General features: G+C 30.5%; 1 protein-coding gene across 1 annotated transcript; it reads left to right on the top strand.

Moving 5' to 3' along the window:
• The first annotated feature begins 1,622 nt into the window (after positions 1 to 1,622).
• On the top strand, positions 1,623 to 25,391 carry LOC126737723 (tyrosine kinase receptor Cad96Ca). Its single transcript, XM_050442726.1, has 10 exons — positions 1,623 to 2,038; positions 13,136 to 13,386; positions 17,857 to 18,324; positions 22,168 to 22,356; positions 22,413 to 22,541; positions 22,601 to 22,733; positions 22,785 to 23,122; positions 23,192 to 23,315; positions 23,969 to 24,126; positions 24,184 to 25,391. Exons 1-10 carry the CDS (start codon positions 1,984 to 1,986, stop codon positions 24,406 to 24,408), a joined length of 2,070 nt encoding a protein of 689 aa, XP_050298683.1. The 5' UTR covers positions 1,623 to 1,983; the 3' UTR covers positions 24,409 to 25,391.
• Positions 25,392 to 26,722: the final 1,331 nt, after the last annotated feature.

Raw genomic sequence — 26,722 nt, 5'->3', positions numbered from 1 at the left:
ATTCTTCAGACCTATTGATTTGCCTTAGTATTATTTGGATTTTTTCCTTGGTTCTGAACCTATAAGGACTTTTTCCACTCCAGACTTTAGTAGTCAGTCTGCCTTTTTATTCCCTTTAGGTATAGTGTGTTCTGATATCCATATTAAGGAGCATATGTCCTTCCATTTATCATTCCACACCGCTCTAGATGTGCATGCGTTGGAGCCTAGCGCTTTTAGTTCTGCTTGACAAGCCAAATAGATATTCATGTTTTTGTGTTTCAGTTGCTATTGTGCCAGCCATCTGAATGTTGACCATGAAGGGTTTGATTTACGTTGTCTTTAACATAAATGTTTTTACATTTTAGCGCAAAAGCTCTATTGCAACTGTCGATATCGTTCGGGCATCAGTATTTAGTGGGTAGGACAGTTTTTGAGAGCTGTTCAGTTTTGTTGTAGCAAGTTCTTAAGGCACTTTGCTACATCACGCCAGAGTGTGTATTGAAACTGAGAATCGGTTTAGGTTTTGGAAAGTGCCATTTTTTCTTTCTTGATTGTTTTTTTAAGATGCAAGTTCCAATTTAGCATGTCAAAATATTTTGCTTTCATATTAAACAAAATACTTTCAGTATAGGGGATCTGAGCCCGCTTAGTTTTCTCCTTCTGGTGAATTGCATACTTTTCTTCTAATCATCTATCAACGTTGGAGGTTTTGATCAGTTCTCCTTAGACTCCAAGATTCGCTATTTTATTTATTAAGTGATATTTTTCTGGTACAATTGGACCAACTTAACTCGAGAAAAATTATTTTCAGACGATCCAGATAGTATTAATAAAATGAAGCCTTAATATAGAAAATAGAGGGTAAGTTGAATTGTCCTTAATATATCCTTATCTCAGCTTAAGAATTAGAAGAGGAATGGAATAAAGTGATATTTTTCTGGTATAATTCGACCAACTTAACTCGAACAAAATTTTTTTCCAGACGATCCAGACACTATTAATAAAATGAAACCATGGTATAGAAAATAGAGGGTAAGTTGAATTGTCCTTAATATATCCTTATCTCAGCTTAAGAATTAGAAGAGGAATGGAATAAAGTGATATTTTTCTGGTATAATTAAACCAACTTAACTCGAACAAAATTTTTTTCCAGACGATCCAGACACTATTAATAAAATGAAACCATGGTATAGAAAATAAAGGGTAAGTTGAATTGTCCTTAATATATCCTTATCTCAGCTTAAGAATTAGAAGAGGAATGGAATAAAGTGATATTTTTCTGGTATAATTCGACCAACTAAACCCGAAAAATACTATTTCCAGAGGATCCAGACACTATTAATAAAATGCAACTATGATTTAGAAAATAGTTTATTAATAGAGGAAACACTAAAAAAAATTATAACTGACGGAAATCAGCTTAAGAACGGCGCTGCTATATATTAGTTTACTTGTAAATTGATTAAAAAAGTTGATTTAAAATTAAATAAAAATACTTCCTTTATTCTAACAATTAAGAAGCAATAAATCATAAGGCTCTTTTATTAAATTTCCCGCCTATAATCGAAGTACCGTTACTCGCGGTCGCGGTTATGTACACAAGCAGGAATAAATGTTTGAATTAGTTACTTTCTAAAACCTGCACCGATCTGTACTGCTTTGACTCAGACGTTGCGCTACCATTGCGATCGCCCATGGTACCATCCGGTTGACGCTGAACATGGCGGAATTTAATTATTAATATTTAAAACCGAAAAACGAGCGGTGCTCTTTGTTCGTGAAAAATGAATTGTGAATATTTTAGTGGATACTGTGAATAGAGTGTGGTTGTTAATTGTGCAAGTTTTCCCATAGCATTTTTCTCGGAATGTAGCGGTAAAGAAAAGACATCAACAGTCGAGTAGCTCGTGAACTTTAAAGTGACCGAAATTAAAAAATACTATGAGCATGTTGAAGTTAAATTTGAATGTTTTAATAGTCAATTAGTGAATTGCATTCACCATGAATTGGAAATCATGGACTGGACTACTTTCTTTTGCATATCTAATTGCGCAAGGTGAGTAAATCTTGGATTGGCCGAAGACGGCGAAGAATGTGCTGTCGAAGAAAACGAACTAGCATTTCGTATTAATAATAATCATTATTATTATCGTATAGATACGTATTTTGCAATGCACTTGCGTTGTTTTAACTTTCCTATATAACGAGTGCAGGAAAAAAAAGTTAATTCTAATGATCAAATTGCCGTAAAGTTATAATTGTTATAAAATAATTAATGATACGATTTGCTATTGTTATAGAGAAATAATAACACGTGAGTGCAATATAGGAAACAAGTTGGAAAGAGCATGGAATTATAAAATTGCTGCTCTAAAAATACCAGGTTTTGTTTCATGTTTTACTCGTGTGACTATATAAATATCATAAAATATTGCAACGTAATTCAGAAACCCACTCCTGTCGAGAAAGACCTAATGCGAGGAATACACTTTTATATAAGGAACACAAATCTTTGAGGGAGTCTTAATTTTTAATGTCAGATGGCAAAACTTTCCCTGGGCGTTGACTATCTACTTTTGATTGTTTCCAAGATCAAAAACAAAACTGATATCAAGAAAATGTGGTCTCTTTTGAAGATTCCTGGAATAATGTGACAATACTTCGAAGTTTGTACATTGTTCTGCTTATGGAGATCATTAATGTCAAGGGATAGTCAAAGCAAGCAGCACTATTAAATGGGGAGAGTACTAGTATCCGGGAGAAAGTCCTAAAAGTCCCTTTTAGTCAACCTCTAGAACCCATATTACTGCTGGCTACTATTACTATCACATTACCGCTGGCTACCATCTTTAGTCACCCTAAGTAAGCGACCGATCCTCCTAATGAAGGAAGAAGGCATTCCCAGTTAAGATCTTTTAATTCCTCTCCTAGTAATGAGAACCGATGGTTTCTCTCCTGATCCTATTATCTTATGGTAGCTAATCTTCGGCTTTGTAAGCAAATAGGAATTATTGTAAGATTTGCTGAATAAAAACATTTTATTATTATTATCCTATGCGGTTTCCTCCGCCACGTTACAACTAGGGAACAGTGGACTGGAAACCACGTCTACCATATGCAGATGTCGGTTGAGCCTAGCAGCCATGCTACTATAGCTTTAGTTGAATTTTATTGCAGTTCTTTAACCTTTTCACAACCGCTGTTCCTACTTCAATTTTTTCCAGTCTTTTCCCATGTCTAGTCATCTAGGATATGAGAAATGTATCGCTTACTAAGTCTTGGACATAGGGCTTAGGGCAGATCTGTCGGAGAGGTGATCCGAGCCTGGTGAACCCATTACACTCGGACTGTCTTCTTCCTACCCAACTTCTCCAGCATCAGAACGTACACAAAATCTAGAAAATTCAAACTACCAAGATTTACAATGAAATTACAATAAAGTTAAAAGGGGTTTAAATGAGGCCCTCAAAAAAATAATTAGATGCTAAAAGTGAAACTATTAAATTAAATACCAAATTCTGCAAATGGTTGAATGTTCCAAATCTTGACGGAATATTCAAGAGAATGTTTAGTATTGATGATTTGATGTTCTCTGACTATACCAGGAACCATTTTGTTTTATCAGTGTATGTATATTTTTACGAATTCAGAAAACCTGACAGAACAGACAATTATGTGGTTCTCTGTAAAGATGGGACTATTAAAAGTAAATGTTTCAGGAATGTTTATTTCTATGTAAAGATACTAGAGTCAATGTTTGTAAAATATAATGTACTATTAAATGTTATTAATTTTAAATCTAACGTCTAAAATATGAAATAATAATTAAATTTTAAAGAATAGTACCAATAGAATTATATGTCCATAAAGAACCTTAGTATCAAGTTCTTTAATATTATTGAACAAAAAATAACGTGTGTAACCACAAAATAGTAATTTTATAATGGCTAGACATAGTTGGGAATATTATCTTAACCGCGTTTGATCGGTTAGTCAGGGTCGGGCAAGTTAATTCAAACCTTTGAATTTTTTTCTTATGGTCAATCTATTTCCGGATTTATTCGATGTAATAATTTTCAGTAAAATTAGTGTGTAAGTTATAGTGGATATGCAAAACGAAATAAAAAAAAAAAATAGGTGTTTCCTTAGTTTTTCTAAGTAGTCAATATATTTTAGGTATTTATATGGTATCTTTCCAATTCTCTAGGTAATGAGATAACCCATTAGCTATAATTACTTAAGGAAATAATTATTACCTTAAGATAAATGCCGTCTTAATTATAAAAGTTATTTCATGTAAAGATACTTGTAGTAAAAAAGTAAATAGTAAAGATACTTGTTGAAAATATGTTATTACACGCTAGAATAAAAATACTTAATTTTTTTAAACAAACATATATTTTCAGGCCTAGTAAATACATTTTAAATTGAAAAAGAATCAAGTACATATTTATATAAACTTTACACCAAAGAAGCTTACCCAAGTACCATCCCCTTATCCGAAAATGGTCTGTTTTCATGATGCGATTTTTTTTTCATATGATGATAAAGGATTTAAGATAAGCTACATATGTTCAGTTCATTATAAAAGAAAAATTTAATAATTTTTTTGTTTCTTTTTTTTTTTTAATCTGAATAAATATTACAACTTATTTTTATCGTATCTTTTTTTTATCTTATTTTTATAATTTTTATCACTCTTCATGTGTAAACTACTTCATGTATAATCTGACATTTTGATTATTGCTTAAATGTTTGCTACAGAAGCTATTCCTTTTTTCCTTTGAGTCCATGTAATTCATTCACTGGACATGAATATTAAATTCATCTCCTACTTTTAAAAATTCCCTTATCTAAAAAGGATTCGCTAAAGTTCATCTAAAAGGCTCACTACTGTTGTTTATTATCAATTGCTTCTAACATTAGCATTATCTCTTTTTTGATACCGACTCTTCAGAGAATTAATTACTCCTTTATCAATAGACTTTGAACTGGTATTAGGCGCCATAACAAGCAATCCACATTCCATTGCAGCAACTCTTCAGTAAACAATTTGGATGTCATCATTTGCGATACAGTTTGATCTGTATCAAACTAGCGATATATTTTTGGTTTATTTTTGAAGGTGGAAAGTGGTTTTTAAATATATATAAGATTAGAAGACTTGTATAGACTAAAATAATAAGTATGGACGTTTTTACGCCAAACCAGCTTTCACCAAGAAATTTTAATATTTTTTATCAAGCGTCACTGTAAAAATATCCGGTCTCGTCGGCATTAAAAATGTCATTATTCTTACGAAGATTAGGCCATATGGTCATAAACCAGTTATTCATGTCATTCATACTGATGCAGACTTAACGATTTTCTCCCATTAATGAATTTTATGTTTTTCAGGTAAAATGCATTTTTTTTTGGAGTAAAATGTACCTTGTCTTATATTAGGTGAACCATTGTAAGAGCCTGCAAAATCAAAATGAATAAATTATTTTATACAGAGACCCAAATTTTAGCATAATTTCATCAATGAAATAAGAGATGCAGAATTTATATTTAGAAAAAATCTGATGTTAAAAATATATTCATTTGCTTTAAGAGTATTATTAAATTAAAAATCCGATGTTTGATCTTTCAAACAGAAACCATTATCAACTAATTGATAACTGAGTTTTCTAATTTTTGTTTTTATTAATTTTTCGATCCACTTACTATAATATGAAACATTAAAAATATTATGTATTACGTACTTAAAAAATAGGAAGAGAAATTAATGCTTTCTGGAAGACTAAATATCGCACTTTTAATTTGGAAACATCCTCTTATATAAATACGATGAGAAAAACTGATTCTAATGAGAAGTTTTTAGAACATTCTAGTTATAGCTGCAGTCAACGATAATATATTTTCTTGCATCTGAGCGTCATAGTCCGGATGCTTAAAAGTATATGTGTAAAAACAAATATTTAGAACACAACCCAATGTATATATAAAATGAATTTTGGATAAAAAAATATTCTTTCTTTAAAAAATTAATTATAAATTTACAGTTGTGTAATAAATGTCATATTGCACTCGTAAACATTCTTACCGCAGTAATATTTAAACTTTCGATGCTTTCGACGTTATTTGCGACGCTTTTAGATGCAGCTCTAGAATATTGTTAAGGTATAGCTATAATTATATTAAATTTTAAGATTTTGTTAATAGAAAATTTTTATCTTTCCCAAATTTAAATTGTTGGGAGCTTATTAATTATATTTACTATAAAATATTAAAAAAAAAAACAATAAATAATTTTTTTACATTTTTTGTTTTTATATTTCTTCACATATATAAAATGAGGGTTTTCATCAGCAGTCACTCATCACCAAATCATTTTTTTACGTAGACTTTTTATCTCTGTCTTATAAGCTCACTAAAACCACTTGCGGTATTTGATTAGGACGCCTGTTTGAAATGTGTCGATTTGTTTGTTATTTAGTCCGGAGCCTATGTATGGATTTATATGTGTCGAACACATTATATGTATTGAATCCTAGAAAGAACAAAAAATTTAAGCATTTAAATTTGTTTAATGTATCTTTTCTTGGTCTTTAAAGAGAGCATATGTCTTTAGCTTGTGTTACGTAAGTTCCTTTAAAATATTGTGGTTGTAGTTATAAGTCTGCAGTACTGAACAGTAGATTTAGTTTGTATAAGGACTCTACATTTTTGTAATGTTTTTATCCTTATTTGATTCATAAGATATGATACATTTTTTAAGCACATTGAAATTGGGAGAATAAAAGAGTGGATGAACTACATGTCATTAAAGTTCTTAATGGCCTAATGGACTAAAACTATCATTTTACGTTTTTTCAGTCAGCTTCAGTGAATGTTAAATTACGAATAGAATCATTTAAGCATTTTAGAAAGTTAGCAGCTAGTAACTTGCTTCCTATTGTGCAGAATTTTACAGTTGATCGAGATATATACATCGATATCTGAGTCCATTTTGAATCTATGAGAAGAGAAGTAAACTTTTGGATCAAAAGTACTATATGATTCTTTTTGATATGTATGACACTACAATATATGAGCCCAATAGGATTTAAAGTAGTCAAATTCAAACACTTTTTTAGTCCTTTTATGCGACCTGCATTCCGAATGCCAGAGAGAACCAAACGCAAAGAAATACGAACCTGGGTTATGAGATAACACTAAATTCACTGGACAATAGAAATGCGACAGTTGAAAAGGGTGTTTATGAGAATTTCCCTAAACGAAAAAATTCTCAGAGACCTTTTAATGTTTAGAGGGACAAACTGGGACAATTGGGTCTCTAACACGTGTGACTAAGCTTTCGGAATTTAATAGAATTGGTTTGTACAACGGAGACCTGACGTGTCGTCTTTGCAAAAAGGAACAAAAAGGACCTACTATACGCAGAAGAACTATATACCATAGCAGAAAAGACCTGTACAGGATAGTAGTATAGGGAAGTGTTAGGCTGAGAATAATAGGTTTATTTAGGCGAAGAGATCTCTAAAAAAACAAAATAGGAAATACTAGAGATATCTAGAAAATATACTTTAAACAGAATAGAACTTTTGGTCCTATGAACAGAATAATCTTAAATTGAGAGTTAAACAGTTTTCGTTAATGATTCATCGAATATTTACCATCCTGTATCAACTAAAGACTGTCTGGTATACCAATTGACACAAGAAATTAGGGCCAAGGTCTTTGTTGACTGATTGAGTAGTTGTTAAAATGCCGAAATGAGTTGGCAAATGTAAATAAAAAGTTGCCTGGTCGAGGAACATATCACACTTTTAACATCGCACAATACATAACCAACCGATAAAACCAGATTGCGAATATCCATTGTATAACAATACAATATGTATTATTAGTATTGTATTCAATATTAAGTGGTTAACATTTTAAGAAGAAACTACTAATCAATTTAATATTTTTTCTGCAAGTTATAAAGTCATAATTAAAAATTTTATTACTAACATTAATAACAGAAAAAAAACTTATTAATAGGCAACAGTTTAACACTCAATAAACAATTCTTAAAAATAATTATTAAATCCTGAATAAATATATTCGTGTATGGTTTGCTCTTAAAGACATGCAAGAGGTTGATTACCTTGGGAAATTTTAAGACGTCATAGCTGCGACTGTAAAATGATTTTTTTAATATACAAAAAAATATTCAACGAATTTAGCTTCGATTTTTTATAGTATAATTCCCAGTAGCTCAAGGCTTGCTAATTATGTGATATATTTCACGTTTTAGGTCCGGTATGTTTTTATTCCTTCATATTTTATTTAATATATGCGTTTTACTAAACGAGTTTGTAGCAATACACACTTTTTGATGACAAAAATATTAAGATAGATTAAGATATAGTATATATACATTAAGGAGTTAAAAAATCGTGGGCTCTAGAACATTTCCAAATTTGATACAACTATCCATATAAACCTTATGGACAAAAGTTATTAAAAAATATATGCCATAAAAATAAACATTTAAAAATTGTCTGCTAAATTTAAAAATAATAAGTGTATAACAATTTTCATATCTGGGTTAACAAACAATTTTAAACTTCATGCTTCATGGCATTTCCTAGGATGTCTACTGTGATTTGGTTTATACATTAAATGCCTGATGGACATTAGAAATGCCTCTCAAAATCTCGGAAAAAAGGAAAAATTAAAGCAAGATTTAAAAGATGAATCCAAAAGTCTGGAATGAAATGAATACTTACTTCAAATGCTTGGAAGTAAGCAAATGCCTTTAAAAGTCCCGGATAAGATCAAAATTGTTTAAAATGAAGATGTGGAAGATGGACAATTCCTGAGAGACATAAAAAAAAATCCACAAACTCGGAGAGGATATGAAAAATGATTGTAAATCTCTGGGAGATCTAAAAAACGAATCAGAAAGTCTGGAATAATGGAAAATCATTTCAAATGCCTGGAAGAAAACCTTCAGATGCCTTCAATAGTCCCGGATAAAATGAAAAATTTAAATTCAACAGGAATAATATGATGCACATAATGCCTCAGTAGCCAAAAAAAAAACTATCAATAGAATAAAATGCTTTCTCGGACAAATATGATGAAAATGAGTCAAAGTTTGAACTCAGACTTTGAAATTTCACCACTTATACGTTTATAAATCTTAATACGTTGGTAAATAAATGAATCATTTACAGAACTGTAAAGGGAAATTGGAAAGGGTAGGTATATTATTGATCTGTCTAGTACAATATCTGTGTTGATGATTTGGGAGGATGTTCCCATTTTTGTAAGTCAAGCATACTATTTGTGAATAAAATGGTAAGGTGGTCTATATAAAAAAAAGAGAACGACATGTTTCTGAAGGCTCCCTTCTGCAATTCGAAAACTGACTAAAACAGATAATCAGCAAATAACATGGACTCTAACATAGGATAGATATATAATTTCTGCTATATCTAACCTATTTAGACCAAAATCAAGACCAAAGAATTTGGACTAAAAGTCCCGTCCATGTCTTCATTTTTGAAAAATCACATGTCACATTACTGAAAAGCTTCTGAAAATGTTTATTACACCATACTACGTGTATGTGTAATAAACATTTTTACGCAGAAATATTTTTTTATGGGGAATATTAATAGAATTACTTCATAAAATATACTATCAATGGACATTAAATTTTTATTTTTATAGAGACAAAATTTTCTTTCTAATTTCTTCTAATCCTAGTATGCATAGCCTGAAGAAATTTCCTCAGAATAATGGATAAAGAGTATACATTTTGTATTTCAATTTTAAAACGTTTAGCTTTCTTGCTTATATTTCTTAAGAAAAAATACTGATATATATTTCGAATGGTTCTTTAAAAAATTTACTACATTCTTATCCTCTTTATTAACTTAATTAATGATTTTAAAACTTAATACAAGCAATGCAAGCTCCATTTTTTTTACTCAAGCATTATAACTGTTTTTAAGATTTTGTTCTCAAAACTGTTCATATATTTTTATCTGGAAAATCATTTGCCTGGAAAATTTTATTCAAACAAATCACGTTCCGCTTCTCTAGTGTACGAAGACTGAAAAATGTGAACCTATTAGGAATTTCCGCTTAGATTATAATATAACTTCATTTTAATTATATTATTATTAACAAATGATTTAAAAATGTTCCTTTCTTTCCGGGAGTATTTACAGATCTCATGATTCTTTTATTTATTTTTTTAAGTAATTCCATGAGCATTGATAAAAATTAATAATTATTGAGGAGTCAGTGTTATTCTTACTATTTTGTAAACTATGGCTCAAGGTTTCTATTCTTAAAACTCAATATCATCTCCAAAAGGATGATCATCGAAAAGATTCGATGCCTTGTAATTTTAATTTTCAAGGCTGACGTTGTATTGTTACGTTAATAGTTGAGACGAATGAATTTATTTTCAATAATGGGAGACAAGAACAAAACATCTATATACTTGAGTTTATAGGCAAGTGTAATTTCAGAGAACGGCTATATAGAAAGCGTAAAATAAGTGATTTGCTTACAGCGTGAGAATCGCAACAGAGAAGGCAATAATGTAGTAGAGGCAAACCACAAACATTAATATTATTTTGGTATCTTTGAGCGTATATTAAAATATTGTCTTAGTTTAATTAGGGTGATCACATTTCTTTCGAGAAAGTATTGTAGGGTCATGTGGATTTTGAGGGAGGAAGTAAAAATTCTAGAACCCCCAGGAAAAAACTACATCAATGGTTTTCGCTTTAGTTAGAAGCAATTAGCTTAATCTACACTCTTCCAATATTTATTCAGAATAGTTAAATATTAAATGGACCTACTTTGAAGTGATGAATAGGAAAATTAAAACAGAATTTACCAAGTAGAGAAAATTCTCAACTTTATTACAAGAAAAGGATCGGGGAGGACGAGATTTATTTATTTATTTATTTATTTATTTATTTAATCGATAAACTATTTTTAAATCATATCCTTCTTTTGGAAAAACTAAGCAAATAATGTCAAAATAACACTTGCCTAGTTCACAATATTTCTATGATCAGTATCGTATACCATAATTAATTAGAAACTTCCAATTTGTGTATGTATATGAACAAAAGTATTTCATTTACCAATAATTTTATCAGTATTGCAAATAAAAAGAGCTTTGTTAAGATCTAAAAGATTTATTACCGATTTTTTCTTGAAGATCTAAAATTTGAGAGTTTTCCAGTGTTTACTCCGTACAGCAGAAACCACCTAAGTCTTTAGTTAATGCAGTCATTATCCTAAAGATGAGTCAGAAATATCTGGGATTTTTATAAACGATGAAATTTTTTGCTTTTCTTAATAAACTCATATATGATGCATTTTAAACTTTAAAGAAGATCAGTATTTAACTTTTACTGATATTTGGCAGAAAACAATATTGTTGAATAAAGTTGAAAAAGATGACAGAGCTATTTGATATTCTTATTAGCAAACACATTTCTTGGATACTTAAAGACATTATTTATCAATAGCAATCAACTCTGTTGGATTAAACAACTTTTCAGAACATGGAAGAAGTAAAGCAAAATTATTAAATTTACATTCACCTTTAGAGCCTTTGATCGTATCGATCACAGGATTTTGCTTAACAAATAAGTTCTATTAATTACTATAATTGATATATTGATTTATAATTGATAATTCGAAATGTCGAATTCAATGTGTAAAAGTAGGTTGTTATTATCCTGATTTATTTGTAGTATTTTCTGGAAATCCTCAAGAAGATCATACGATACTACCCTCTTCTATTTAACATTTTTGCTAATGATACTGTTAATTGCTTTTGGAGTAGACATTGTGTAATATTTGCTGATGACCAAAAAGTTGAAAGGATTGAAAGTCTTTCTTACCAATCAAAAAAAAATTGAACAGGTCTTATTTAAATAAAAGAGCACAGCTTTATTGAATTTTGTAGTAAACCTAATGACCAGCAAAATAAATCCATGATCTACTGAACTAAAATATCAATCCTCAGTAGCTCGATTAGGTGCCATTTTTGATGAAAAACTAACATTCTTTGATATTAACTAACTCATATTAGCTGGATTTCTGGAGCTTGATGAACAAGTGGCAATTAAGAAATTCAGCATTTACATTAAAATTGAGTTTGAGTACATATATGCGTATTAATATTAAAGTGCCCTTAGAACATTAAAAGTCTTTCAATATTCTATAAACGTGTTTATAGAAAGTAAAAAAATTAACCTATATTGAAAAGCGAATCCCATCAACTTACTTTCAAAATAAAAAACATGTATGTATTATATATTTGAGACACTGGTAAACATAAAACTGGTGCTATATCTGTACGATATAGATAAATTACGAACCATGGAGCATTATACAACACTTCCCATTCTTGTATTACAAATGCAAGCTTCATTGAAATTGTAGTCATAGTCATGTACTGTAACAAAATCATTACTTGGAGAACGTCTTTTTATCCTGAAGAAGCACATGAACGATAACTTGCTTGGCTTATCAACAAATATTGATCAAAGCTATTTCCATTAATAATCGTGTCTCTACCGAAATATCGCTTTTAATAAAAATAGCAGTATCTGTAGTATATAGTTGATGACACTGTTCTAGGAGTAAATTTTAAATATCATTTATATATAAAGAAAAGCACTGTACCTGCAGCAGCTTATATGTCTCCCGATAGATCCTACCAACTGATCCAACTTAAGTAAAACTAAGCCCAGTAAAAAATTGTGGGAAGTGTAAAATGCTTTTGTCAGATGCAGAAATGCTGCTAAGCATTTTTCTTTGTTGTTGAATTCTTAAACAATGCGATCTATTATGTTATGCACCGGATCCCCTGTACCTCTCTTCTTAAAATCATACTGCTATCATAATCTTACGACTAGGCTTATAATTAATTATTAATTATTAAAAGGAAATCATAATTTTGACGCAATTTATTAAATTTATGTGTTAACAACTCATGTGCATACATATGCTTTTATTCTTATGTACTCCTAACAATATACTGTATTCATTGAAATGTATTCATATAGACCAGTTACTGGGCTTAACAAATAACTGAATTGCAACTGAAAATTTTAAATTTAAAAACTTTTTCCAGGAGTATGTCAATTGGCAGAAAACACACCACCGTACATGTGGATGGAAAGGAACTGGCAAATTCCTGACAATGAAATCGTGGGAAGCCGTATCGCTCTGGTTCATGCCAAGGATAATGAAAACGATCCACTGACGTTCGGACTAGAACCAAAAGTGATGAACTATGAATCTGATGAACCTCCTCCTCCCTTACCTTTCTGGATCGATCCGGTTTCTGGCGCAGTATATCTTAATGAGTCTCTCAAAGATAAGGTACGTTCAATCGAGTTAGTATGCAATGAATATAATGAATATTCGTTTTGAAAACTGGCATAATAGTTTTTAAGGTGTAAATTTATTTATACTAATATGGAGTGAAATAAATCGCACGTATTTTACGTCGTTATATAAAACGAAATCTTCGCGAGCGCTCTTCTTCAGGCTGAATGGTAAAGTGAAAGTTAAAAGCGTGAAAGTAAAGTTCATTGTCACGTATTTTATAAGAGTATGCAAGTGTAACTTGAAGACATCAATAACTGCTTGGTTATTGTCAAGAAAATTTTTTTATATTTTATTAAAAAACACGTGTATTTAACAATATAGTCCTGTTTCGTTATACATATAATGAATTTCTCTTTTTAACCGGTCTTTGTCATATATAATTTGTTGTTACGCATTTCTGTACCAAAATACTTGTAGTTCCACTTAGCTTATTCCTTTTTTTTGCAAAACTCTGTCAACAAAGTCTTCAATGAATATACTATATAAGTTACTCAAAATTCTCCATGGTCACTTTCGAGATTGGTACATATACCACAATGCTTTTCTACTTTTTCTATTGAAATCTCGGTTCTTAAAGCATTGTTTTAATGCCTCCAAACCTCTAGTAGTCAATTGCAGCCAGATCTGGAGGATACCCTGGATGAAATATTTTTTTCTTTTCCATTGGAGGATATAAGACAATGAAAAGGAAGCGAGTAGAAAATTATTATATTACAAAATTATTTTATTGATCTTAGTTTAGTTAGACGTAACCTGATTTAAAACTCTATCAAAAACTGTTTTTGGGTCATAAAACAAAAACTAAAATATTTTTCTTAATAAAATTTGCACATTTTGGTAATTAGAAAATACAAAATAATTTAGTTCCACTTTCTGCACCCATATTTTGCTTGGTAATGTTTTTATGGCTCCTAACTGAGTGATAACGTCTTTAATTTCACACATAGATGAATATGTGTAGGTATATAATTCGGTATATCGATAGATACTAGTTAACACTTGCAAGAAAATAGATAATAATTCACATAATACGACTATAAAATGTGCATATTGTCTAGAAGGATATTTTTTATATGTGCACCTATATCTACGGAGGTTACCATAAAGACTAGAAATAAACTTTAAAAACAAAAGTGGATTGACGTCTCCTGTATTAGTTAAAAAGAAAGAAATGGAAATTATAAAAATCGAAAAACGTTGTTAATCCTATTGCATGAAATTTGATTAAGTATAATTAAAAAAGTTAATTTAAACAATTAACAAAGACTTATTACTTTTTGTTTTATAAATATATCTAGGCTAAAAGTGACATTTATGCAATTTATGAATAACTCATATAACAAATATAAATTCAAATATAAAACAATTAAGCCGTACAGCTAATAGAATATAAGATTCATTAATTAAAAAAAGTATTTAATAGACTAGATGTACTATATTTTTGTAATCATAATTAAAACATATAAGCATATGTTTTTTTGACAATCAATCAGTGAATTAAAAATTCTTATTATCAGAGATAAAAGCCTGTTAACAAAGCTACTAAAATGATGATACTTATTTGAAAATCAAATAAAAATAAACTATAAAGGAAAAGACTTCTAATAAACTTCTTTAAATAATAAAAACAATGTATATACATAAAATGATTTCTTCACAGTGAGTTTGAAAAAGTTTTCCCTTACTCTTTTTTTAAACTTCTGTCTATATCTCTTTAAAGTACTGATATTTCTGATTTAAGTAACATGCTTTTTAATCAAACTACTACTAAGAATAAAAAGATAAATATTTTTCAAAAAGTCATATTCCAGAATTCTTGTTTACCAAGCTAATACAGAAAATACTCAAAACTGAAAATCATACAGATAACTGCCTCGACAAAGCCATAACATATTATGATCGAATTTAAGGATATCGTCTATTATAATTCCAAGAAATGTTGTCCTAAGAATTTTGACCCATTGCCATCATATTATAATACTTGCTTACGCTCATATAAATAAACCTGGAACCATTACTTCTAAGCCCATAAACCTCAAGTCGACAAAGCAAGGTAAGTTTATCGATACAATTAAAACCCTAAAAGCAAGTTAAAGTATATAGTATAATATATTCCATGAGCATTCATACAATGTTCACGTTAGTAGACTTTCAGTGAATATTTTGGAATATATGCGAGCATTCCAGAGCCATTTAAGTGATCATCTATGGCAGGTATTTAAATATTCCTGGAACACTTTAACAGTCAATCAACATATGTACTGCCACTGTTCTATATTAATATTTTATAATCGATATAAAAATACTAAATAAGCTATTACCTGGAAATCAAATTACAGGGTTGCTTTTATACCTTAATGGACAAACTAACCTCAAACTTCGTGTACCTCAAAGAAGTTGTTAAGGTACAAGGATCGATCTTTTGTGAAATTATTGAAAATAAATGTGATGGTTATTATAGAATCTTGAAAATTTTTGTGATAAGTAAATTATATGTTATAAGTTAATTATCTTATTTAATGAATTTTTGCAGCACATTGGGGGATTAATAGTAAATATTGTTCTAGTATATAAGTAAGGCAGTTTTAATACATGTAAGAAAAGAAAAAAAAATTCATACTTACTGAAACAATAGGGTGTAAAGGTAACAAAAGTAGGAAGTAAGTTTACGAAAGACTAGTGTATAGTAAAAATGTACCTATATAATACCATCTAAAAATTCCAACCTATTAATTAACTTTTCCAGGAAAATACATAACATTTTCAAAAATATATAGAGTCTAAAATTCAAGTATATATTAAGTTTATAGTATAAAAAATATATTGTTTACATAGGGGTATAAAAATAAGCAAATTTTTTTCCCGGTAAGATAATTTAATTATAACCTTTTAACATATTCTTTTTATACCGTTTACCGTTAAAGTTTAATTAAAATTTTCATGATCATTCAGGGAACATACCACCCAACTTCTACCAATGTTTGAATGTTCTGAAGTAAATACGTAATTCTAGGTTAAGGGTTTGGGAATTAAGGCAGTTGTTTTGGAATTAAACCATTTTTTTCTTTCAAGTGATTTTTCAGAATAATAATATTCCTTAAGGAGCTTTCATCAAAAAAGGATTATTTCTTTATTAAAAACAAATAAAGGTACATTAACTTTTTTATAAATTAACTGACATAAGTGGATCCAGCTTTTTTTACTCCAAACTAGAACTCCTAAAGGTCTTTTTGAGGGTAAAAACATAATCGTAAGTTAAGGTATATTAATTATGATGGCTTTGATGGAGATATATACTTTGCTAATTTGATCGGTAAATAAAAAATATAGATCTTAATTGAATGTCTTAAAAGTAAAAAAATCACAAACCTTTTACCAGATCATGAACATGTTCTTAAAATGTTCACAGATTTTTCAGAACGTTCATCAAATATTTGTCGTTCATAAAATATAATTTGTGAGTGTCTTTGGAATATTGTTCTTTTATGGCGTATATAGAAAAAAATATATTTATTAGAAATTAAATAAAAACGCAATAAATCGGCGTGAAAGAAAAAAAATTGGTAGGACATAAGTTATGCGATGTTTACAACTTATTTATGTTGTTCTTTGACCACGGATCTCAATTAAATAATTATTTAATGATAATTATTAATACATTTTCAGAAATAACAATTAAGAGGACATTTACACTATAATAACAAACAAAAACAGTTTTTATTTTCATAAGTTTATTCTTATTATCGAAATACCTGCTTAAATACCTGCATTAAAGCTACATTTATTTACTACAGCTACTAGCAGCGAACAAATTTTGAAAATTCAGAATTTTGTCTAAATAAACCTTAGAAGAGCACAATTCTTTCCCCGCTAAGAATTCTTCGTATATACCGTTCCACCACAATTGTAAATAAAATTTCCAAATATTTAACACAATATTACATCTCGATTTCATGGGAAATTTAGTAACGTTAACGTCGCTTGATATCATTTTAATTTTATTTATACCAAAACCCGTTAGGCGGGATGTCCATATGCGCTTCCTGTAAACGACGTTGACCTTAAGTATACAGCATTAATAACTTAATCATCCTAATTTTACAGACTTACGAGTATAAAAATATATTTAAAGTATTTTGTAAATTTCAGAAAAGGGATTATCACTTATAGTATTTAATAAATCCAATGTACAATTTGAACAACAAAAGTCATAGTTGCCAAATTCACGGGGTGTTTTATTGTATGGAACAACTAAGTATGGTAAGAGATTATGAAGTAAAGGTAAAAAAAAAGTAATTAAAAATGAATAAATATAAAATGAATATATAAATGGTTATAGAATACGGTGCAAAGTTATAGCTTAAAAATATAGCTCAATAAAATAATAAAAGATAAGTTATAAGACAAAACAAAACCATTCAAATGTAGCCTATTTAAAATAAATTAGTATTTTATTTTTAGGGTGGAACAAATATATTTCTCTACGTGACCCTCACGGACGGATATCATCATGTTAAAAACGAGGTCTACGTGAACATCTTGAACTCATCAGCGCCCACCAACAATAAGCGACCGTTCAACGTTCCGCCGTTTCCAGGAGGTCCTGGAAGCTTCAATCCATTCGCAGGATTTAACCAAAGGCCAGTCCTCCCGCCACCAAATACTCCCCCAAGACCGCATTCTAACCCTCCCACTACCAACTTGGACGTTTTGTATAATCCTTCGGCTAACATTGCTAACAATCCTGCCCATCCTATTGTACCTAATAACAAACCGTATTTTGTTCCAAAGAAACCGAAAAATCAGACATTGCAAGTGACGCCATTGAGACCTGTTGGTAAGGAAACTAGCGCTGAGTCACCAAGTAATAGTTTGGAGGAGAAGAACGGATTTGAGGAAGAAAGGGATAACAAACAAAAAACTGAGAAGGTAACTTAAGACTTTTCAAACAAGTATATATAAAGCACTTCTCCTATAAAAAGATATTTAGCTGTACTTCTCTTAAGCCAAATAATACCAAAATCTTAAGCACCTTGGTAGTTTTTATCGAGTTCAAAAAAAAAAAAAAAAAAGATGAAAATTTGCATAAAATTGCATATGCTTTAATCAAAAGCGGTACTTTCTATCGTAATTATAGTGACCTGAAATGTTATAGAATCTAATAAAACTTATGTAAGATCTCATAAGCTTTTATGTAAATCTAAATGATATTCGTGTCTGATGTTCGTCATATACTGCCGGTTTAGTATATCCATTGAATATTATGCTACTTATCATCCGTATTTAAATGAAAGCGTATTATCTACAACAAATAGATTGGTTCTGTGTGGTGTAAAAAACCAGATTGTTTTTAAGGTTTTTTAAGGGGTATGTGTATATGAATGGATCAAGTATACAAAACAGTCAAAAACGCTGCAAAAATGCTGGTTTCTTAAGATTTCTTAGCGGTACTCAACGCTTTTGGCCACAGTTGATCACCATAGCACAGTTCAAGGCCTGAGTCTATATAATATAGCAGAAGATTAACTCTGATGAACGTCAAATATTATATTAATTTATCAAAAAGTTTCCGACAGTCATGATTCATGAGTTTTCCATTTCGGATCTGATTGTTAGATACTGCCATTATGTATCCATGAATTTTCACAGATATACACAAGATATCCAAGAACATTTCACGAATATTAAGGAATGGATCTGTATCAGCAATTGAATATTCCGGTAAGATTCACTGAAATGTTCTATCAGTGTTACCTTTTCTTTAGGTTAAAATCTCATATCTATTGAGTTGACAAGCTATATCCAGGCTCTCTTTCTATACATTTGTAATACAAATTACACTCTTTAAGTTATGAGGAGATTTATTAAAGAGCTTTTATGCCAATTACCTTATTGATTTTTGCCCTATATTTGTTTTTTTAATAAGAGAACCTGGTGTTTTGCATTTACGAAACAGGTTGCAGCACAATGGTTTTCTTACTAATGCATTCCTTAGAAAATTAATAAATCTTGGAATCATATATGTAATTGTCTTATAACAAAAATTTTTGCCTATTTGTAAAGTAATTCAATGGGAAACAATCTAGTTTCATTGAAGATTATTTTTATGGTCCATTTTTGAATAACATCCTAATTACCCAAATGACATTTTTCCAGTTATGACATATTTCCAGTTGCCCAATCGTTGAAAAAGTTTGTAGGAATTTAAGGCGTCTAATCAAAAATCTCATTTTGGTGGTAATATTTTCTATTTGCTTACTTCAACGCAAATACTGATCTATTATTGTACCTAAATATATTTAATGTTTTGTGTTCTTGAGATGAGACTTTTCAGATCCAATTCACAAAAGTTGAAATTCGGGTTTAGACTTGTTTAACGTTAACTTATTCTTTAGAAACCGTTCAATTCTATTATGATCTGCTTCTACAATATTTTGCATTAACATGCGACTATGTTTTTTCCGAACTAATAAATTGCGGTGTCATCAGCGAAACTCATAACATTCCGATTCGATAGTAGGAGATTTACTTTAAACAATGATGAAACACCAAATATTACATTTGTTCATCTAGAAGTTTCCGACCTTCATGATTCATGAGTTTTTTTTATTTCGAACTGATGTTCAGATACTTGCACTATGTATCCATGAATATTGATGAATGACACAAGATATCTAAGAAGATACCATGAATATGTAAAAATGGATCTGTATAAGCAATTGAATATTCCTGAATTTTTGCAATTGCAGTGTTGTTTGTTCTATAGGTTAAAATGTCATATCTATTGACGTGACAAGCTATGGTCAAATAATTTTTGAATTTAAATCGAATATTCAGTTCTTCTTTGCAGTTAAAATGAAGGAAAAGATTTTTAGTATAAACCGCCCTAAAGAATATACCTTTGATTTGATACTGTAAAAAAACTGGTAGAGCTAAATATTGGTGAAGATTGATGCTCCAGTGCTATCAAATTAGCAGATCATAACTGATACTCTTACAATCTCTAAGTTTAAGCAGATAATTGCCAACTGAAAGAAATACGGTTATGGAAGTCAGTGATAAGTATGCACGTCAAATACACCAACAGCACTTTTTTACTGCATTTGAGTTTGATCTTGAAATTATGAATTGTAAACATATAGCTTGTATAGCTTGTATTTTTTAATTTTTAATTCATCTATCGTTTTCTAAAATCGTTTTCTATTCGGTTTCTAAATCGATTCCTCAGGACTGTATACGTTTCCATGCATCAAATATCTCTTTTCTATTTTTGTGCTATATCTTCTGTTGTTTCCTTTTTAGACCTCGGCATCCTACTTACACCTTGGTGTTCTTCAAATTATCAGTCCAAAAAACCTTTCCAGAATTTTCCCATCACCTTGGTAAAAAAAGTTTATGATTCATCCCCAAACCATTTTTCTAAGACAACTACTGCCTTGACAATTGCTGACTTTTAAAATGGAATAGTCTAAAGCATCTTCAGTGTTGAGAAGTTACTGGAAAGTAGGTACAGCTTTCTGTGCTCTCTTTAATGATACCATCTTCAAGGATTATAAAGATTCCTTTAGGCATACTAAATATAGTTTATAAGAAATAACTGTAATTCTTCCAAATTTTTTTACTCCATTCAAAAGCTTTAAGTGAGCTGAATGCCTGGTCGGATTCTACAGCTTTTTATATATATTTGAAAAAAAATTTATTGCCAATATTAACTGCCATATGTATAGCGTATTAAGGTAACGACATAACTACTGATGAGTATCTAATACAGAGCTGACCACAGTACCTTGTAGTATTTGCAAGGTTATTTGATTTACAAACATTCTACTAGTGAAGCCTAGGATTCTAATGCCTTCAGGACCTCCCACCATGATGTTCAGTATTCATAAAAAGTTCTAACGAGTTTTTAAGCTTTTACACAATCCACTAATTTACTGATCTGACTCTGTTTAACCTGTCTTAGTTTTGATTTCTTCCTTTGATTTTACCTGGTCCACAGGTTGTTTCACAACTTCACCAGAAGAATCAGAATAGCTGCACAAATCTGTATATGTAACAAATGAGGATTCTTGAACATGATCATTGATGTAATCTGAGAACAGTATATATCACTCCTTGTTTGTCTCCTGTACAGTTTTTTTTCGGTAAAATATTTACATAGTTTAAAGTTAAAGGCCGCCAGAAAATGTGAAGTCCTTTTAATGGAACTTACAAACGAATACCCTCCCATAAGATATCATAAAAACGCTGATCAAATGATAAGCTAGTTAGAAAAAGCCAATTAACCATTCAATCATATTCAATTTCCATTTTTTTAAATCCAAAAGTACTCTTTAAAATGCTTTAGACTTCCTACCTACTGCTGATTGTTCAATTCATCTAGCGAGTCATTAGATAGGAAGTTCCCTGTACAATCAGTAGTTACGCCAAGCTCATTATTAATCTAATTAACGTGTGGCAGATTAAAATAGTCGCACAATAATACTTATTCGCACAATAAAGTTACAACTGGGATAAGAAGAAATTACATCAGATTTAGGAGCTGAAATTTAACTGCATGACCTGCAACTTGACAAACACAATCAGATACATTACTTACTTACTAAAATATATATACACTTGCTCAACTTTCGTAATATTAACATTTATTCATAATTTTAAAAATAAGTCAATTTAATCGTAATTTGTGATTATTTCCAAGGCCAAAATGTTATGTCTTGTACTGAATTGCTATCCGTTAAAAATATCTTGTAACTATTTCTGTTTTCATAGGATATCGAAGTAAGTACAAATGAAAATGAATTATTGGCAACCGATCAACACTTCAAGCAACCAGAACTTGCCAGCACCGTAGTCTCTATTATATCGGTGTGTGCTGTATTCTTCACCGTCGGAGTGATTGCTCTCATATTTAGAAAAAAACTATACTTCAAGAAAAAGAAACATAAATCAGATGAAATTGTAAGTTAATTTTAATTTTTACTCAAGTCTACTTTTTTACATGAATGATTATTTAGAGAAAAGACCCCAATGGAATTACACTGAGAGAAGAAGGCAGTATAAATATGCATGAATGGAGAGGACCAAGAGCGTTTAGTAATCGGTATGAACCCTGGAGGGGAGAAGGTGCCTCGGCACCCTCAGAGGTAAACTAAAAAATTAATATAAAAAATAATTATTTATATGAAATGTTATCTTTTATAAGATTAACAGTGGTGAGGATGGACTTAAGAAACATGACAGCTGGGAATTTCCTAGACACAGGTTAAAGTTCTTTAACATCCTTGGAGAGGGAGCGTTTGGTCAGGTGTGGAAATGTGAGGCGATGGATTTAGAAGGTAAATCTTCTATAAACAACTAGGAAGTTGAATTTTAGTACATTTTTATAGGAAAAGATGCTGGTCCAACAATAGTAGCTGTAAAAACCTTAAAAGAAAATGCAAACGAAAAAGAAAAGAGCGACCTGGTATCCGAGTTGGGCGTCATGAAAATGCTTGAACCGCATCCTAACGTGGTTAAATTGCTAGGTTGTTGCACGGAAAAAGCTCCGATATTCCTTATAATGGAGTATATAACCAATGGGAAATTACAAAGTTATCTAAGGAACTCTAGAGCAGAGAGGTATTATAATAACATGCATGGAAAGAGCAAAACTCTGACGTCAAGAGATTTGACGTCGTTTTGCCATCAAGTGGCTAAAGGCATGGAATTTTTATCCGCAAATGGAGTAAGTACTTTATAAAATTATAGTCAAATATGTCTCTAGTTTTAACATAAACTCCATTTTTTTTTGTAGATAATCCATCGAGATTTGGCTGCTCGAAATATTCTCATTACCGAAGACCATAATTGCAAAGTAGCAGATTTCGGGTTCGCAAGGGACGTCATTAGTTCGCATGTTTACGAGAGGAAAAGCGAAGGTAATTTATTTTTCATTTAAATTGCTATAGTAATTGGATTCAGTTGGAATATTCTAAGATGCAATCGACTTTTGATGTGTTTCACATCATCCTTTAGTACAAGAACTTGCTGGTATAATTTAGATACCAGCTAGCAGCAAAGGCACAATTTAATACAACTATTTAAAATATCACATTAAGAGTTACTCTATCATCATATCAATCTCCTTAATTAGGTATTAAGATGAGAGCATGAGAGCAGTGACAAGTCACCGAAGGCTTTTTGATTTGAGTTAATGAACAGTAATACCTGCTGAATATTTGCTTATTTCATAGAATTCTTCGATATATGTTTAATTTACATCGATCATCCCATTAATAATTTTAAGTATAACATGACCATAAACATATGAAAACAATCGTTGTTTGAAGGGATATGAATGAAGAAATTATGTAATTACTTAGTCCCAAAGCCTTAGCTTTGGTACCAAGCTCTCTTAAATCCTTTTGAGAAATCCATGTAGGCGGAATCCAGTTGTAGACAGTTCCCGAAGACACTCAACAAATAATCCCAGTACATAACTAAGTTGAAAGTGGTTGATTTCCTTTTAAAAAACTTATAATTATTATTATATTTTACATTGTGTTTTAATTTTTTAACCTCTTAATTTTAGGTCGATTACCTATCAGATGGATGGCTCCAGAATCGCTCTACGATAACATATTTTCAGTAAAGTCGGATGTGTGGAGTTTCGGCGTACTGATTTGGGAAATTGTTACTCTCGGTAGTACTCCGTATCCTGGTTTATCCGCAGCTGAAGTAATGAGAAAGGTATGGACCTATTAACGTTGAAATGGAATGAAAAAATATTATTGGGATTTTTTATAGGTGCGAGACGGTTACAGATTAGATAAGCCTGAACATTGCAGAAGAGAGATCTACAACATTATGTTCTATTGTTGGGATAAAGATCCGAGCCAAAGACCCACTTTTACTGAGCTGGTCACATTATTAGAAAAACTAATTATGACAGAGACTGACTATATTGAGCTAGAAAGGTTTCCTGACCATTCTTACTATAATATGATGGGATTGAGCGGTGAAAAACTGTGATGGGTTGTTATTATTTAGGTGGTTGTACATATAGATAACTTTTTTAATTGCTAGTTTTAATAGGATCCAAAAAAAATTTGTAGGTAATATCTGAAATATTCACAATCTTGTTGATATTCATCCAGTGATTATTTTATTTTCATTTTTATAAGCAGTGACGGCCCATGGTCTATGTAGTAGAAAGGTCAAAATAGATAAAAGCGTAATTAGAAATTCGGCTAAAAAGTTTCTATTATATTCAAACTAATATAGGACTTCTTAATTTTAATGCGAAAATTCAACATTCTTAAACTTTTCTTAATTTCAGCTTTTGGTTAATTTAATTTTGTTTCAGATTTTATTTTATTATGTAAGTTCTTCTAATTAAGTAAGTTGCATTAATTTTCTGTCTTTTGAAGTATTTGATGTCTTTCAGGCACCTGAAGCAATTTTAAATTTACTTTTTGACATATTGCATGAATTAAAATTGTTAATTTACAAGTTGTCCAGGGATTCAGATTTTTGTAATACTTTTTTTCAAATCTAGGCCTAAGAGAAATTATACAAATAATACAGTTTTATAAATTTTCATGTCTTTTGGGGATGATCACTCTACTGACGTAATGGAGGGGCCGCCACTGCGTATAAGCCCTATAAACCTTTAACACTGCCTAGATTATTTTGAAGATACTAAACAATAAAGACAATAATAATTGTTGCTGTTCGCTCACTCCTAATGGTTGTTATAATAAAGACGAAATTACCAAAGCTGCTATTTTCTTATTTAAAATTTAGTTTTACTGTTGATTTTTTTAAGGGAAGATATTAGCTTGATATTATTTGGTAATAGTAAGAATAACTCTATTTATCACAAGAGTAATATAAATATAGCATAGGAAAATATATTTTTTTAATGTATCATATATACACATTTAGCAGTGCAATAAAATGTATATACTTTAATGTCAATTGTAAGAAATATTAATAAATAAATGTTAACTTAACGTATTTAACTCATTCATCCTTTTACAGGTTAATAGTTCAGTATAAGCTTACTTTAGCTATTGTGATTTTCCATTAGAATTTGAAGCTTGTAAATTAGGAAACTAGCATCGAAACGTCGCCATTATAAAATAAATGTTAGATTAATACATTATCAAACGACTAGTCTTTCTTCCCGCTACCTTTCTCTTTCTATCAATTATGATCTTCTTGTCTTTAATTATTATAAGTCCCGTATAAACATATAAACACTACCTTTGTCAGGTTATAGTAATGCAATAAAGAAGGTGTTTGATAATGCCATCTATATCATAAGTCAATTTATGAAGCCTTTGCCCTGAAGCTTTGGCACCGGATATTATGGTATAGAAGCACACCTTTTAGAGGTTCATTTACTTTTTCAATTTTCTATCATAGGGCCTTAAAGAATACACGTTAGTGACTTGCAAGAAAATATATTAACAGTACACAGTACATATACCACAATACTTTAAGACCGTCTTAATATGTCATTAACAAATAGATTTAACGCCAAAGGAGAGCAATGTCTACCTTGGAGAACTCTACCTTGAAGTTCAGTAACCGAGAAAACCTAGTATTCTCATTTTTTCCATTAATAACAGGTGATTGACCTTATCAAATGCCTTGGAGAACTCAGGATAAACAGCATCAACCTGAAACACCCTCTCTCCAAGGCCTCCGACAACTTGCTCTGATAAACAATCAAATAATAATAATTTGTTTAGTACGACCTGTTCTAAAACTATGCTGTTCATTAACGATGATCTCTTTACAGTGCCAGTTTAAATGGCTAAATATGAGGCTATTAAAGATCATTGGAATAAATGAATAAACTCGTTTTTTGACCCTGATTTAAATAAATATGGGAGAGAGATGTGACTCTCCTCCATATATCTGGTAACTTCCCAATAGATAAATAAAAACTCTACAGAACGGCTGAGATAATAAATATCTCCAGTGTCTCACGGGAATGTTGCGAAAACCATCAGGCTTATTAACTTACTCGGCAAAGACCGAAACTTATCAAAAACCTCAGAAAAACTTATAACGACGACTAGCAAACAAGTCAACAATTTTTTGACCATCACTAGCAATAGAGTTATCTAAAATCACGTTTTTTGGAATTTCATTTGATGCTCTTTCCTAATTAATGAATTTCCAAAATTTTCTTGGATTACTAGTCAACTCCTCATTAATATTACCAAGGTAATTTTTATAACACTCATGACTTAATATACTAAAGGCATGATAATCCAATTCACTATGATACAACTGCTGATTTTTTTAATTCGGCACAGGACTAAAGAAGGCA

The sequence above is a fragment of the Anthonomus grandis genome, chromosome 6 (genome assembly GCF_022605725.1).
Source record: "Anthonomus grandis grandis chromosome 6, icAntGran1.3, whole genome shotgun sequence".
Lineage (NCBI taxonomy): Eukaryota > Metazoa > Arthropoda > Insecta > Coleoptera > Curculionidae > Anthonomus > Anthonomus grandis.
This window is presented reverse-complemented; position numbering and strand designations above follow the sequence as displayed.